Source organism: Pteropus medius, unplaced genomic scaffold, assembly GCF_902729225.1.
Source record: "Pteropus medius unplaced genomic scaffold, Ma_sr-lr_union100, whole genome shotgun sequence".
Lineage (NCBI taxonomy): Eukaryota > Metazoa > Chordata > Mammalia > Chiroptera > Pteropodidae > Pteropus > Pteropus medius.
In genome coordinates, this window is record NW_024349222.1 from 150,092 (window position 1) to 164,484 (window position 14,393).

Below are 14,393 nucleotides of genomic sequence, written 5' to 3' on the forward strand. Positions count from 1 at the left end.
GTCAGCAGACCCTCTGGATCCTCTGGACGAGGTGCAGCTAGCTAGTCCTCAAGGTACTCAACTCCACCATCTCACTAGTACACTGAGGGCTCTATCCTTCCAATTCCTACCTGTCTTTTCAGGTCCAGATCCACATCCCCAATGTATCTAGGGCATCTACATCAGGAATATCTTGGGCACCACAAACTCAACAGGCAAACTCTAATTGCTTGACCTTCTTTTTTAAATCTCATTCTCGTCCTTGTCCGTCCATATTTCATTTAACGACCTCCTGTCCTAACATGTAGCAACTACAACTATCAAAGTCTTTATTCCAGAGATTGCTCCCTAATTGGTTTCTCTGTCAGTCTATTCACCAGAATACTTTTGTACTGTCACCAGAATTGGTTTTCTAAAATACAGATCGCCGTGACACACCCTGAACCTGCCAAATAAAAGTATAAACACCTTGCTTTAAAAAACAGTCCTACAATCTCTCCTCAGACTTCCTTTATAAGCCCTCACCCATCTTCCCATCCAAGCTTCAGACGCACTGCAGTGCAGCCCTCATATTCTCCCCAAGTCCCTTTGCACACAATCTTCTTTCCGTGCAGAATGCCTTTTCTTGCTATTCTCCCTGTGGTAAATATCCTTCAGTACTCAGAACAAGGGACACTGCATGAAGGACCGACCCTCTGATGGCCCGAGTCAGGATGATCTGCCCCTTCTCTGTGGTCACTACATTCACCCACTGCAGTAAAGTCGTGTTCACTAATCTCTCTTCTCTTCTATGCTAAACTGTTTCTGGTATAGTAGGTCTGTTAAATGGATTTAATTTAAAAAAAAAGAAAAAAGAAAAAAGGAAAGCATCTTGAAACATTATTCTTTTTTTTATTGGAGATTTTTTTTTTTATTAGTTTCAAGTATTCACTACCTTGGTTAGACAATTATATAGTTTATAAAATGATCCTCCTAATTGCTCCTTCTCTCCTCTGGTTTTCCACCTAGCCAATATACTACTACTAACTGTTCCTTAGATTCCACATGTAAGTGAAATCATATGGTATTTATCTTTTTCTGTCTCACTTATTTCACTCAGCATAATAACTTCTAGGTCCATTCAGGTCATTGCAAACATTATTCTTAATCATATGTGGTCCCTTGGCTCTGGTATCCCCATCACTTCTGCTGTACTCTGAGCACTTGTGAATTCCCATTAACTTTTATCCCCTTGCCTGCAGCACCAGAAGGGTATCAGAGCTTCTCACAGCAGAAACAAGGTTGGAAGGGGAATATTACCCCAGAGAATGAAGAGAACATCCATTTGATATAAATGACGTATTTACAGGACAAGGAGAAGTCAGAAATGCTTTGGTTGTTTTATATGTTAATTCCCGGTAAAAATCTATTTATTCATGAAAACATAACATCAGCTAAGCTGACCTTGGCTCAATTAACTTAGTTCTGGTTATTGGCATGAATAAACAGACCTACAATTCAGATTTTTGTACCACTAAGAACTTTCCTAAATTCACTCAGTCTAATGAGCTTTTAATAAGGTCTCTGAATGTGAATGGCCTGACATCTAAAGAGGAAAATTCTCCTGAGTCACATAATTTGAATTCAGATTTGTACATACTTTTGGATGTACTTCAACGTTTCTGAGTATTATATTTAATGGTACTCTAAAAATTCACAAACAGTATATACAAAGGAGAGAGTTTTCACACTCATAAAATCTAGTCAGAAATTGTTACAATATACTTGTTGGGATTTTTTAAAACGTTTTTTTTTTCCCCTGAGAAAATTTTGTAAAACATTACAATAATGTGTTAGATCCTCAATTCCTAAAGATTGTGTGAGGCCAATTAATATTATTCAAACCATGCAAAGAGCTTAGAAATATTCAACTGAGAAAATTTACCACCTACCACTCTTTACTCAGTTTTTCTATTTCATTTTGGGAAATAGCTGGAAATAAGCCTACAGTACACAGTTCCACAAAGTTTGAGAAATATCAAATTTAATTCCTTACAAACATGAGGAAAGAGACAGGGAGGTCAAGTTGCAAAACCAAATTTAAGAAATGAAAACAAAACACCACCAATGAAAGCACTTCTAACAGAAATGAGACTCATGGACATGGAATATAGACTAGTGGTTACCAGAGGGTAGGGGGTGGGGGTGGAAGTGGGAGGTAGATGGGGTTAAAGAGGTCAAATATAGGGGGTAATAGGAGGGTGAATTGGGTAAAGTAGATCCAATATATGGTAGCTGAAGGAAACTGGACTTTGGGTGATAAACACACAATAAAATATACAGATGTCAAATTATAATGTACACCTGAAAATTATATAATTATATTAACCAATGTTACCCCAATAAACTTAATTTTTAAAAAAAGGAATAGTGTTAGCTATATTTGAATATCAGTGTGAAATCAAAGTTCAGCCCTGGATTTGCTATTTTCAGAATAATGTTTTCTGTACTTACAGTGTAAATGAAAAATGTCCATAAAAAATTGAAACCAAAGTTGATGAATGTCAAGGTTTACAGAGAAAAAGAATCACTGTGAATTTGGTGATGACCCAGAATCATTAACTGCTGAATAGTCAGGAGCTCTTTGAATTGTGAGTCCAAAGGCTTTAGACATTAAAAGAATTGCAACCCTGTCTTCACCAGTACTTTCCCTTTCCAGGCCAGCAAAATGAAGTAAATTCATCCACACCAATGAGAGTTTCCAAGAAAGATAAGGTTAGCCATGATTTTGTGAGGCTACTTTTTGTAACTCCTAAAATAGGACTTTAGGAAACATCCTTAGTCTTAAATAGGATAACATTGTGTGTACATATATATATTTAACTCTTCCCTCTGAAATCAAAACATTCAATTGAGATCATGTGATTTAAGAAAGAAAAAGAAAAAAAGATGTTGCCTAAGGACGGGTTTAGAGTCCAAAGGAAAGGAAAGAACTGGCAAGTATCCAGACGTTTTGTTCCAAGAACTGTCAGTTAAAGATAAAGCAGATTTTTCTTTACCCTGCATTTATTTGTTTGGATATTGGCAACACTAATTCGAGAATGACCAGTTTCTACATTTCTCTTGAGGCTGTACAGAACCCACTTAAATCCCCAAGGAAGCAAATAATGGTTGCCTTTTCCCCCTTCAAATGGTTTGTTTTGTATTCTTAAATGATGTTTTATAATAAAGCAATAGCTACTTATTGTAAAAATAAAGAACAATTACAATCCTAGAGATAATCGGTTTACCACCTTCTCTTTCCAATCTTTTAATCTCTACATAACTTTTCATCATGCTGAGATCAGTCTATACTTGAAATTTACACCTGGCTCATTGAACTGACACAAACATGTTCCAAGTGTTATGTAGCACATTATAACTGTAAAAGTTACCTAATAATTCACTTTAAAGACATACCATACTTTAATAAATCGTTCTCCTTTGTTGGACATTTAGAATGCTTCTAGGTGTTCATTAATAGAAATAATACCTTAACAAACACTATTTATTTATTAAGCTTTTTCTGAATTTCATGTATCTATTAAGGATAAGTTTGGAAGTAGAAATTCCAGGACAAAGAATATCTCAGTTTCTAAGCACCTTAATACACATTGCTTTCATCATTTCTAATTTACAGTGCTTTAGTGGTGTATACAAGTATCTCCTTCATGACACCTTTATAATGTTTATTTTCTACTCTTAACTATATTGATGAGAAAATGCTATCTCAATGATTTAATTTACTTTTTTATGACTTGTAAGGTTGAAAAGGCTTTATATATTGTTTACCATTTACATTTTCTTTTATTGTAAAATGTTCACTTTCCTTTTTACTATTTTTTAAATTGAATATACAGACTCTTTACATTAAAGATATTAATCCTTTGTCCTATTTGTTGCAAATATTTTTCAAGTTATTTCTTGTTAACTTTGAAGTCATTAAATCTATAGATTCCCTTCCCGCACTTTTTTTTCGTTCATTGTTTCTAACTTTAGAAAGATCTCTCTCATCAAGACATTTGACATATATATCCCTAAATTTTCTGTTAAATTTTTTAACTTAATTTTTTTAAAGATTAATGTTTCAATTTATATGAACTGCTCCCTTTACCAAATAATTAATTTTCCTAGCACTGTATATAGAATAATTATTTCTTTCTTCACAGATAGATGATCATACTTTATCTAGTTATACTTCTAAGTTCAGATCCCAACCTTCTAGCAGGACCTGGTTGCTCTCTCTTGTTGCATAATCTTGCAGTTACTTCTACAAAAGCCAATATTCTCTCCATTTTGACTTTAGGTTTGACTGTGTGACTTGTTTTGATCTAGGCCTCAAAATATTGTGGGTTCCTGCTTGCCCTCTTGAGCCTCTGTGATCAGCTGCTTTCTCCTTCAGCCTGGACCACCAAAAGAAACACACACGGAATGCCACTGTCCCAGCTGCCTTGCATATGTGCAGTGCAGTGTAAGCAGTCAACCTACCCAGGGCTGGATGAAGCAGAGCTGTCCTTCTACGCTCAGCTTAGATCAGTTGACCTCCTAACCCAGGGGATCCTCAACACCCAGGCCATGGACCGGTACCAGTCCATAGTGTGTTAGGAGCCAGACTGCACAGCAGAAGGTGAGTGGTGGGGGAGGGAGCAAAGCTTCATCTGTATTTGCAGCCACTCCCCAGCGCCAGCATCACCACCTCAGCTCCACCTCAGATCATCAAGCATTAGATTCTCATAGGAGTGTGAACCCTACTGTGAACTATGCATGCGAGGGATCTAGGCTGCATGGTTCTTAATGAGAATTTAAAGCCTGATGATCTGAGGTGGAGCTGAGGTGGTGATGCTGGCGCTGGGGAGTGGCTGCAAATACAGATTAACTTTAGCAGAGAGGTTTGACTGCACAAAGACCATAATAAATCAACTGCCTGTAGACTCATATCAAAACTCTATCAGTGAGTGGCAAGTGACAATTAAGCTGCATCTGATGGTAGGCTTCAGAGTGGCAAGTGAGTTGATATACTTCAGTTGTACAGCTGCATCTGGTGGCAGGCTTAAAGTCAGAATCCAATACTTATTTTAGTCTATGTATGGCCCGCCCATTATTTTATTTACTACTTCCATCAATTCCTCTTTCCCGCACTGTATACTTAGTCAGAGTTGTGGTAAGCCCACAAACTAAACTTAGCCAGAATGAGTAAAAAACAATACCACTGGAGAGCTTCTCTGAAAAGGGAGAAAGGCCCAGTGATGAGACAGCAGAAGACTCTAAACAAAAAGACTGCCAACAAAAAGAAAGCTGCATTTAAAAGAAAATACCAAGAGTCCTACTTAAATTAAGGGTTCTTTGCAACAGGTGATTCATATTCTCCAAGCCCACTTTGTATATGTGGCAACCAGCTATCCAACAAAGCCCTGAAACCTTCAAAACTGCTTTGCCACATGGAGACTAAGCACCCTACATTAAAAGACAAGCCTTTAGAGTTTTTTTAAAAGAAAAAAATGTGAATACGTAAAACAGAAGCAATTATTGAAGACCACCACTTCATCAAATGTGTCTGCACTGAGAGCATCATTCTTACTGGTTAAAGCTAAGAAGCCCTTTACAATTAAGAGTTTGACCCTGCCTGCTGCTAAGGACATTTGTTGTGAAGTTTTAGGAAAGGCTGCAGTTCAAAAGGTGGCAAGTGCTCCTCTTTTGGCTAGCACCATAACTAGACAGATTGATGAACTAGCAGAGGATCTTGAGGCACCTTTGTTAGAGAGGATTACTGAGTCACCGTGGTATGCAATCCAGGTTGACTAGTCTACTGATGTTGACAAGGCAACAAAGCTAGTTTTTGTGTGATATATTTTTCAGGAGGCTGTGCATGACGATATGTTATGTGCACCTTTACTGCCAACAAACACCACAGCTACAGCACTATTCAAGACTCTGAATGTTTACATATCAGGAAAACTGAACTGGTCATTTTGCATCGGTATACGCACGGACATAGCGGCTGCCATGATCGGATGGCTTTCTGGTTTCACCACTCAGGTCAAAGAGGTCGCTTCTCAATGTCTATGCACTGTGTCATCCATAGAGAAAAGCTGGCTAGCTGAGATATGTCATCTGAACTTATGTTTTGCGAGATGTGATTTAAAAGGACCAACCACATTAAAGTACATGCCTTTAACTCACATCTGTTAGCACAGCTCTGTGAGGAGATGGACACAAAGCACATCTGTCTTCTCTTGTACACAGAAGTGAGATGGCTTTCTAAAGGCAGATCACTGGCCAGAGTTTTTGAGTTACGAGAGTTGCTCTAGAGCTTTAAAGAGTTTAAACATTACTTGCCAACCACAAAAGATCCCCGAACTGGGAAGGAATGGATCCATGACCCATTTGTAAATAAGCTAGGTGAATCGACTTTGTCCATGCTAGAAGAGGATCAACTGCATGAGACTGCAAATGACAGTGGCCTTAAAAGTATGTTTGAAACATTTTCAAATCTCCACATGTTCTGGATTAAAGTCAGGGTGGAATATTCTGAGAATGCCACAAAAGCACTGAAAAGTTCCATTTCCAACATCCTATCTCTGTGAAGCAGGGTCTTCTGCAGTGACAGCAAGCAAAACGAGATTATGGAATAGACTAGACATATGCGACACACTTTGGGTGGCAGTGTCTTCCATCACTCCCAGGTAGGACTATGTAGTTACAGGAAAACAAGCTCAGGGCTCCCACTGATTCCGCATTATGGTGAGTTGTATAATTATTTCATTATGTATTACAATGTAAAAATAATAAAGTGCACAATAAATGTAATGCACTTGAATCATCCTGAAACCATCCCCTCCTTCCCCCGCCCCAGTCCGTGGAAAAACTGTCTTCCACGAAACTGGTCCCTGGTGCCAAAAACGTTGGAGACCGCTGTATGACCAACTTGTAGATGTGTAAAAAATAAATTCCTATTATTGACTGCCACTGAGATTTTAGGGCTAATGGTAGGATTCTGGCAGGAAAAGAGAAGCAGATATCCCAAACAATATAAGAACGAACAAAGGAAAAGATTACGGAAACCCACATGGAGAGACAGAGATAGCCAGATGAAACAGTTACTTGGGATCAAAAAAACAACAAGACTCCAGTGGTTTAAAAAAAAAAAACAAAAAAAACTTCAAGCTCTCTTAAAGTCAAATACCTACTTGTACTGACAAACTTTAATGGCAGAAATTCATGTGTTTTTCACCCAGACTTCAAGCTAAATTTAAACATAGGCTGCTCCTATCCAAGAAATAAATAGAAAAAAAGAATTTTTAATTCACTGCCCCCTACCTCCCAAATTTTTCACTGGAAAATCTCTATTAAGTTTGAGTTTTTCTGAATATACCTTTTAAAGATTTTCTTCTTTTATTTAATTACATGCACACACACACAAAGAATTGCATGCCATGATTTTGCACAAAGCATAAAACCCAGGTATTCAGTTTAATCTCTCACCTTCTGTTGAAATCAACCTGGATGGAATGATCAATTACAAGATCAGCAGGACAGACAGGGTTTATTTTCTCTGGATCGCCTCCTAACTTTTTCACAGCATCACGCATTGCAGCAAAGTCAACCACAGCTGGAACGCCCCTAAGAAAAGAAGGAATTAAACAGAAAATAAATCTGTTAAACACATGTAAGTGAGTTTTTCAGCTTTTGTCTCCATTGACAAAATTGGCAATGAGACTGTCTCATCAGTGAAGCTAACGATGAAGGACTCAGAAAAGTGAAAAGTTTCTAACTCCATTTCCTTGAGCAGAAAACACCTAGGTAGTATAGGCCATGACTCAGCAGTATCTCTATATGCAATTTTATCAAAACATTAAAGTTAATAAACAATATAGTCTAAATAGAGAAACTCCAGTGAAGCTGGTGCTTCAAAACTCTAAAACTTTTAGTGTCATGACTGTTTCCCATTCACATGGTGAGTTGACAAAGACCTGGACAAGACATATGGGTTACATCTTCAACTTCAGACCGGATTTAAAAGAATGGATATAATTCAGAAAAGTAGGCTGTGAGTCAAATTTATAAGTGAATCCTTCCTTTTCATTATATTAGAGTATAAAATTTGGGTGCTCTTCCTCTAGAAAAATTAAATTTGGTCTCCAGGAGGAATATATTAACATCATGTAAAAATGGAAAGGTAGTATTATCTCAAAAAAGAGGCCTGATGGGGAACAAAGATTCCTGGGAATAGCAGGAGGCAAACTGAGGCTGAAGAGCAACAGGTCAGGCCTTGTGAACTACACGTCACATTAATATTCCAAGGGCAGCTGTTTGAAACTTGGCTCCCTGGGTGATAGGACATGTGGGAAAAAAAGATTCCAAGATAGCTCTACTCTATGTTATTTCTTTCACCTTTCACTAGTATACTTAGAATTGTGATTCCCCAAGACCAAAGACAATGACCTTTGCCACTGGAAAGGTGCAGTGATTACACAACCTGATTTGCCTGAGACAATCTCGTGCTGTGTGGGATTAAGAGCCCCCTTTCATTTTCAAAAGTGTCTGGATATTGGGCGATAAATTATATGGTCACTGTGGTTTTTAGTTTTTTTTTTTTAAAGCTTCTTTAAAGTCTGACAAGAAAGGCAGAGTAGAAGAGAGTTCAGTGACATATTAGGCTCACGTAAAGTCCTGCAGGATGACACGGGCAGGCTTAAATGGCACTTCTATGTTCTTATGCTGCATGATATTCCAATTTAGGATATTTTCAACATCATTTTTCTTCACCAAAAATTGATCACAGTTTCGAATGGCTGCCTCCAGGAGAACTCTGATAGAAAATGGTAAGCGTTCTAGGATAAAGGAGAAAGCATAACAAAACAAACAAAAACCATGAGACACCTTATTATAAGAACTCTACATAAAGTTGATAAGAGGCATCAGACTATTCTTCCAACAGGGAAAGAGGGTAAATATAAACTGATCTCAAAAGTTTAAAATATGAAGATATTGCATGAGTTTAGGACACATTCAGTACACATTCAGAAACCCACAAACTAGGTGAAAATAAAATACTAGTTAATTCTTTCATAGAGCCAGGGACCTACCATATCTTGAATCATCCAATTTATTCAAATTGAAAAATTTCTTTCCTGGTTGTGCAGGATCCAAAGGCTCAGCGAGGTGTACAAATGGGTTGCTCATGGTTCCTGATGGCCACGTGTCCCTGAAAAGGAACAAGAACGTTTAATGTTTACTCTCAAAGCTGGACCTCATTTATTCTGATGAGCATTTGCCCCCTTTAACAATTATCATACACATTCACTTTAAGAAATCACTCATTTTTTTAAAGGAGGAGGAAGGTGGGGCCTAAATAATACAAAAATGATATTCTTAGCAAATAAAATGAGCTTTGTGAAGCTATTGTGAAAGCTAGCATTCACCTTTTGAGAGAGTATAAAATCCTGAACTTCTTTTGTCTTATTTCTACAACTTTCCACTGATAAATAAAAAGATGAGAAATGAAGGAGGTGTCTCATGGTAAATCTTGAATATCTGAGCAGACCTCTGAGTTGGACTCACGTCTTGCTTGATAGGAGGTAAGCAGTTCATACCAGGTGACATTATGCAATTATATAAAACTTGAACTTTGAAAGCAGCTCTGCAGCATTTTAAATAAACGTGTTAGTGAGAAGTCTTCCTGACTCACTTTTGCATTTGGAAGCAACAGTGTAGTCACATCAGGGAATTCTTATGGTACACTGTGGTGCAATTAAAGTCCAAACTCCCCAGGGGACTCTCTAGCCCGGCTCTGAGCAGGACTTCTCAGGTATCTTCTCCCCACTACCTATCCCCTGCTTTATTGAAATATAATAGACAATTAGTTGCTTTTATTTTCATTGCATAATTCAATTAGTTCTTTTTTTTTTTTTCAATTATAGCTGGCATACAATAATATACCTGTTTCAGTTGTACAGCATAGTGATCAGAGATCCAGGTAACTCATAAAGTGATCACCCCACTAATCTAGTACTCCTCTTCACCCTTACATATATACTACAACATTATCAACAGTCTTCCCCATGCCACACTCTACATCCCCCTGTCTATTCTGCAACTACCCATTTATACCTCTTAATCACTTTGTTTTTATTTGCTGTCCCCCAAAATATTCTCTGTATCTATGAGTTTATTTCTGCTTTTGTTGTTGCCGTTGTTGTTGTTCTTTAGATTCCACATGTACGTGAAATCATGCAATATTTGTCCTTCTCTGACTCATTTCATTCAGTGCAATAACCTCTATCTAGGTCCATCAAGGCAATATCTTTTTCCATCCCCTTCCTTTTAGTCTGTGTGTGTTTTTTAATCTGACGTGAGTCTCTTGTAGGCAGCACATATAGAGGTCTTGTTTTCTTATCCATTCAGAAACTCTATCTTTTGGTTGGAGCCCTTACTTCTTTTCCATTTGAGGTACTTGTTGAAGGGAATGTATTACCATTCTTTATTCTTGTTTTTGATACATATTTTTTTCTCTTAAGAAAGTCTCTTCAACATTTCCTGTAATACTAGCTTGGTGTTGATAACTTCCTTTGGCTTATTTTTGTCTGGGAAGCTCTTTATCTGTCCTTCGACTCTAAATGATAGCTTTGCTGGATAAAGTATTCTTGGCTGTAGATCCTGGGTTTTCATCATGTTGAATATTTTGTGCCAAACCCTTCTGTCCTGCATAGTTTCTTTTGAGAAACCAGCAGCCAGTCTTCTGGGTGCTCCCTTGTAGGTAATTACCTGCTTTTCTCTTGCTGCTTTTAAAGTTCTTTGTATTTAACCTCTGGAATTTTAATTATGAGGTATCTTGGTGTTGGTCTTTTTGGGTTCTTCTTTCTTGGGACTCTCTGAGCTTCCTGGGGTTGTATGTTTATTTCCTTTACCAAGTGAGGGAAGTTTTCCATCATTAATTCTTCAAATAGCTTTTCAACGTCTTGTTTTCCTTCAGGTACCCCTATGACACGGATATTTTTATATTTAATAGTGTCCCAGAGAGCCCTTAAATTATTATTATAGTCTTGGCTTCTTTTTCTTGCCATTCTGATTGAGTGTCCTTGGCTTCCCCATCCTCTATATTGGTGGTTCAGTCCTCTTCTTTATCCATTCTGTTGATTCCCTTTAATATACTCTTCATCTCAGATAATGTGTTCTTCATTTCTGACTGGTTCCCTTTTATAATTTCCATTTCCATTTTTATGTTTTTTTTTTTATCTGTTTGTTAAAGTTCTCACTGAATTCACCTACACTTCCGTTGAGTTCATTGAGCATCTTTATAACCAGTGTTTTGAACTCTGCATCTGTTAGATTGCTTGATTCATTATTCCTGGGTCTCTTTTCTGTTCTCTCATATGGTTTCTGCTTCTTTGTCTTCCTATTTTGGCTGCCTTCTGTGTTAGTTTCCATGCAAAGTTCCTAAATCTCCCGGTCTTATTAGTGCGGCTTTATGTAGTAGTTGTCCAGAGGCACAGTCCTGAGAGGGGTTCAGCTGCGGGCCAAGTTCAACCCCAGCCTGTACCCCTCCGGGGCCACCTGTTGAGATTCAGCAAGCAATCTACAGATGCTGTGCTTATAACTATAAACTTCAAGAAATTATGCCAGAAACCGAGGCCAGCTGCCACCAGCGTTAAGTCTAGGCGCTGCTCATCATGGAGCACCTGACTCACTGAGGATACACTTGGATGTGGCTTGAGTGGCACTCCGAGCTGAGGGAGGTGGAGTTTCAGGGAATCCTCTGGGCAGAGCATGTTATCCTCTGTTATCCAGTTTGATGTCCTCTCGTTATGGTGGCGCTGAGGGGGCACACTGAGGGGAGGGCACAACAGAGGAACAATGGATACTGCTCACTTCTGCCCAGAGGAGAGCCTCGCCTCCAGCCCTCACTCTGACAATTCAGTGTCTTCCAGTAAGTCCCTGGTGACCCCTGTGCAGCCTACCCGGTGCTGGTGCTCAGAGCTAGCAGATCCGTCACCGCAAAAATCCGCTCGCGGACAGGGCACCTTTAAGAGGTGTTGCAGCTGCCGACTGTTGCTGACGTAACTCTGTGTCAGCCACTGTGGACCGGGCAGCCTTGCATCTTCTTCTCCTCCAACCTTCTACTGTTGCAAGTTGATTATTTCTCTCCCTTGTTGTAATGCTTCTGTTCGTCTAGATCCTAGGCGATTTTTCTTGCTGTTTGCTCTGTGTTTCTGTCACAACTTATTTGGTCGCAAGAGGAATGAAAGAAGCCTCTATCACCTACGCCATTTTTTTCCCCCTCTCCTATACTTAAATTCTCTTTTTATAAAAAATAAGCAGTAAACAAGGCAGGACACTGTTCCCGGGTTCCACACAGATAAACAGTGATTTCAAGTAACTATATATAGCTTAGAGCAGAACACATCGGGGTGGGAGTTAGAAGACTTGCTTTCTAGTCCTACCCCTTGGGCAAAAGTCCTTTAATCAATTCATTCCCCAACAGTCTTAATTTTAAGATAAAAACAGAAATATTTCCCTACTTAATCCAGGGTTTTTATGAGTAAACACTTAACTACGCAACATAATTTCGGGATAACTGACATGGAATGATCAACCTATTACTGTAAAACAAGAAAAAACATGCATAGGAAACGTCTATTTGTGGATAAAGAGTTACAAATGGGCCTTTTTTCCCCCCACAGACAGACCCATATCTTCATTAAAACATAAAACGAACAGTTTTCTTTAAAAGCGACAGGGTCCTCAAATCAGGAGTGTGAGGAAGCCTCAGTTTTCACTGTATATCTTTTCGTATTGTTTGCATTTTTAACTATGTACACATATAATTTGTTGAAAACTTGTTAAGAGTTTAAAAGAAATAGGTATTTGTACATCTACTCTGTCTAAAGTCCAGTACTGGTTAGTTCTGGGGATAGGCAGCTGATTGAGAAAGAGCCCCTGCCTTCTGGAGTTACTAGTGTGGGAGGATAAACCAGACACCTGTAATGGGGACAAGAGAATCTTGAGGAGAGTGCGGTTGTGTGCCAGTGCCTCTGTGCTGGGAATTGCTTCCTTGCCCTAGTCCCATGTAGTTTTTGCATGTATCCGATGCAATTTGGGCCAATCGATTTCCTTCTTTAGGAATTCTAGAACTGAAACTAAAGAAAGGCCAGCAAGGGATGCTGGAACATACTGAAACTGTGTTTATGAAAATATGTGCCTTAGACTTTCTACATCAGAATTACTTGGGATCTTTCTTGTTAAAATACAGATTTCTGAGTGTCTCGTCTGAACTACCAAATTAGAATTGACTGGAGGAGGTGGATTAAGACAGGAATCAGTCTTTAATCTTCCAAGTGTTTCTGACACATGTTCAGTATGAGAATCCATCGCTGGACACTGATTGGAGTGCTAGGTGAGGAACTTACACTTAATTGAGGAGGCAGCGAGGGACCATGAAAAGCATATGAAAAAGGGAGGACCATGTCTAAAAGGGAGACGGGGTCACAACCGAAATGCCTCTTTGGTTCAAGAAAGGGACAGATGCAAGTGAAGCAGTCTGCAGAGGGACCAGCCAGCCTGGGCTGTGCGTGTACGCTGAAGGGGGCAGTGGCCCTTTGGTTCCAGCCAAGGCTGGTCACCTGGGTTTTTGCATGTACTCTCTTGATTTATAAATTTTAGTAACTAAATATTTCTAAACTACCCTATGTTTCAGCAGCATGATGGCCAAACCAAACACGCCTGTGGACTCTATTTGACTGGTGGTTCACCAGTCTGTGACCTGTGCCAACCGAACCTGACAAAAGTACTGGCTTAGAGGAAGGTTAGGGTAACCAGAGAGAGAAAATTCAGGTAGGAAACTACAGAAAGGGTAGAGGTGAGAGGGAACCAGGGCAGGCAATGGGAAGGCGGCATCCGAAATGGAAAAAACGTGGTGGATGGATTAAAAGCTGAAGAGGCAAAATTTAGAGAAAAATGGCTGCTGAGTGCATGGAGAATCACCAGGGGAGAGAAGAAATACAACTCTGTGTGTGGAGGATTGAGGATGTTAGGACTGCTTTGGGAGGGAGGACTGTGGCTTTAGTTTTTGAGAGAGTGCATTTAAGATGAAGTGGCCCACAAATACAAGAGATTTGTTATTCATCTCCATTAAACAAGGATCCAATCAAGAGGAACAAATCCATATAAATACACCTTTTAGTGAGAAACAGGCTAGCTTATCTGCAGAAATTTACAAATCCGTGGGCTCAGAAAATGAGACTAATCATTCCACGAACTAGAATTCTGAAGGTGTAAATTTAAAAAGGCAATAACACTATTTTCCCTTTGATTTGTTACTGATGCTACTGCCCCAACTTTTCCACCTCAAACAGTAGCAACTGAAATGGTGAAACTGTTGTTTCGTCTACCTGGAAAAC

General features: G+C 38.9%; 1 protein-coding gene across 1 annotated transcript in view; it reads right to left on the reverse strand.

The window, feature by feature from the left end:
* The window catches only part of ACO1 (aconitase 1), a 50,665-nt gene that overhangs the window by 19,402 nt on the left and 16,870 nt on the right, over nt 1–14,393 (reverse strand). Inside the window, exons 2-4 of the mRNA XM_039880665.1 lie at nt 9,084–9,202; nt 8,660–8,828; nt 7,480–7,617 (exon numbers count right to left, since the gene is read on the reverse strand). Of these exons, the coding sequence (XP_039736599.1) occupies nt 7,480–7,617; nt 8,660–8,828; nt 9,084–9,202 (426 nt within the window). The remainder of the gene's footprint in view (nt 1–7,479; nt 7,618–8,659; nt 8,829–9,083; nt 9,203–14,393) is intronic.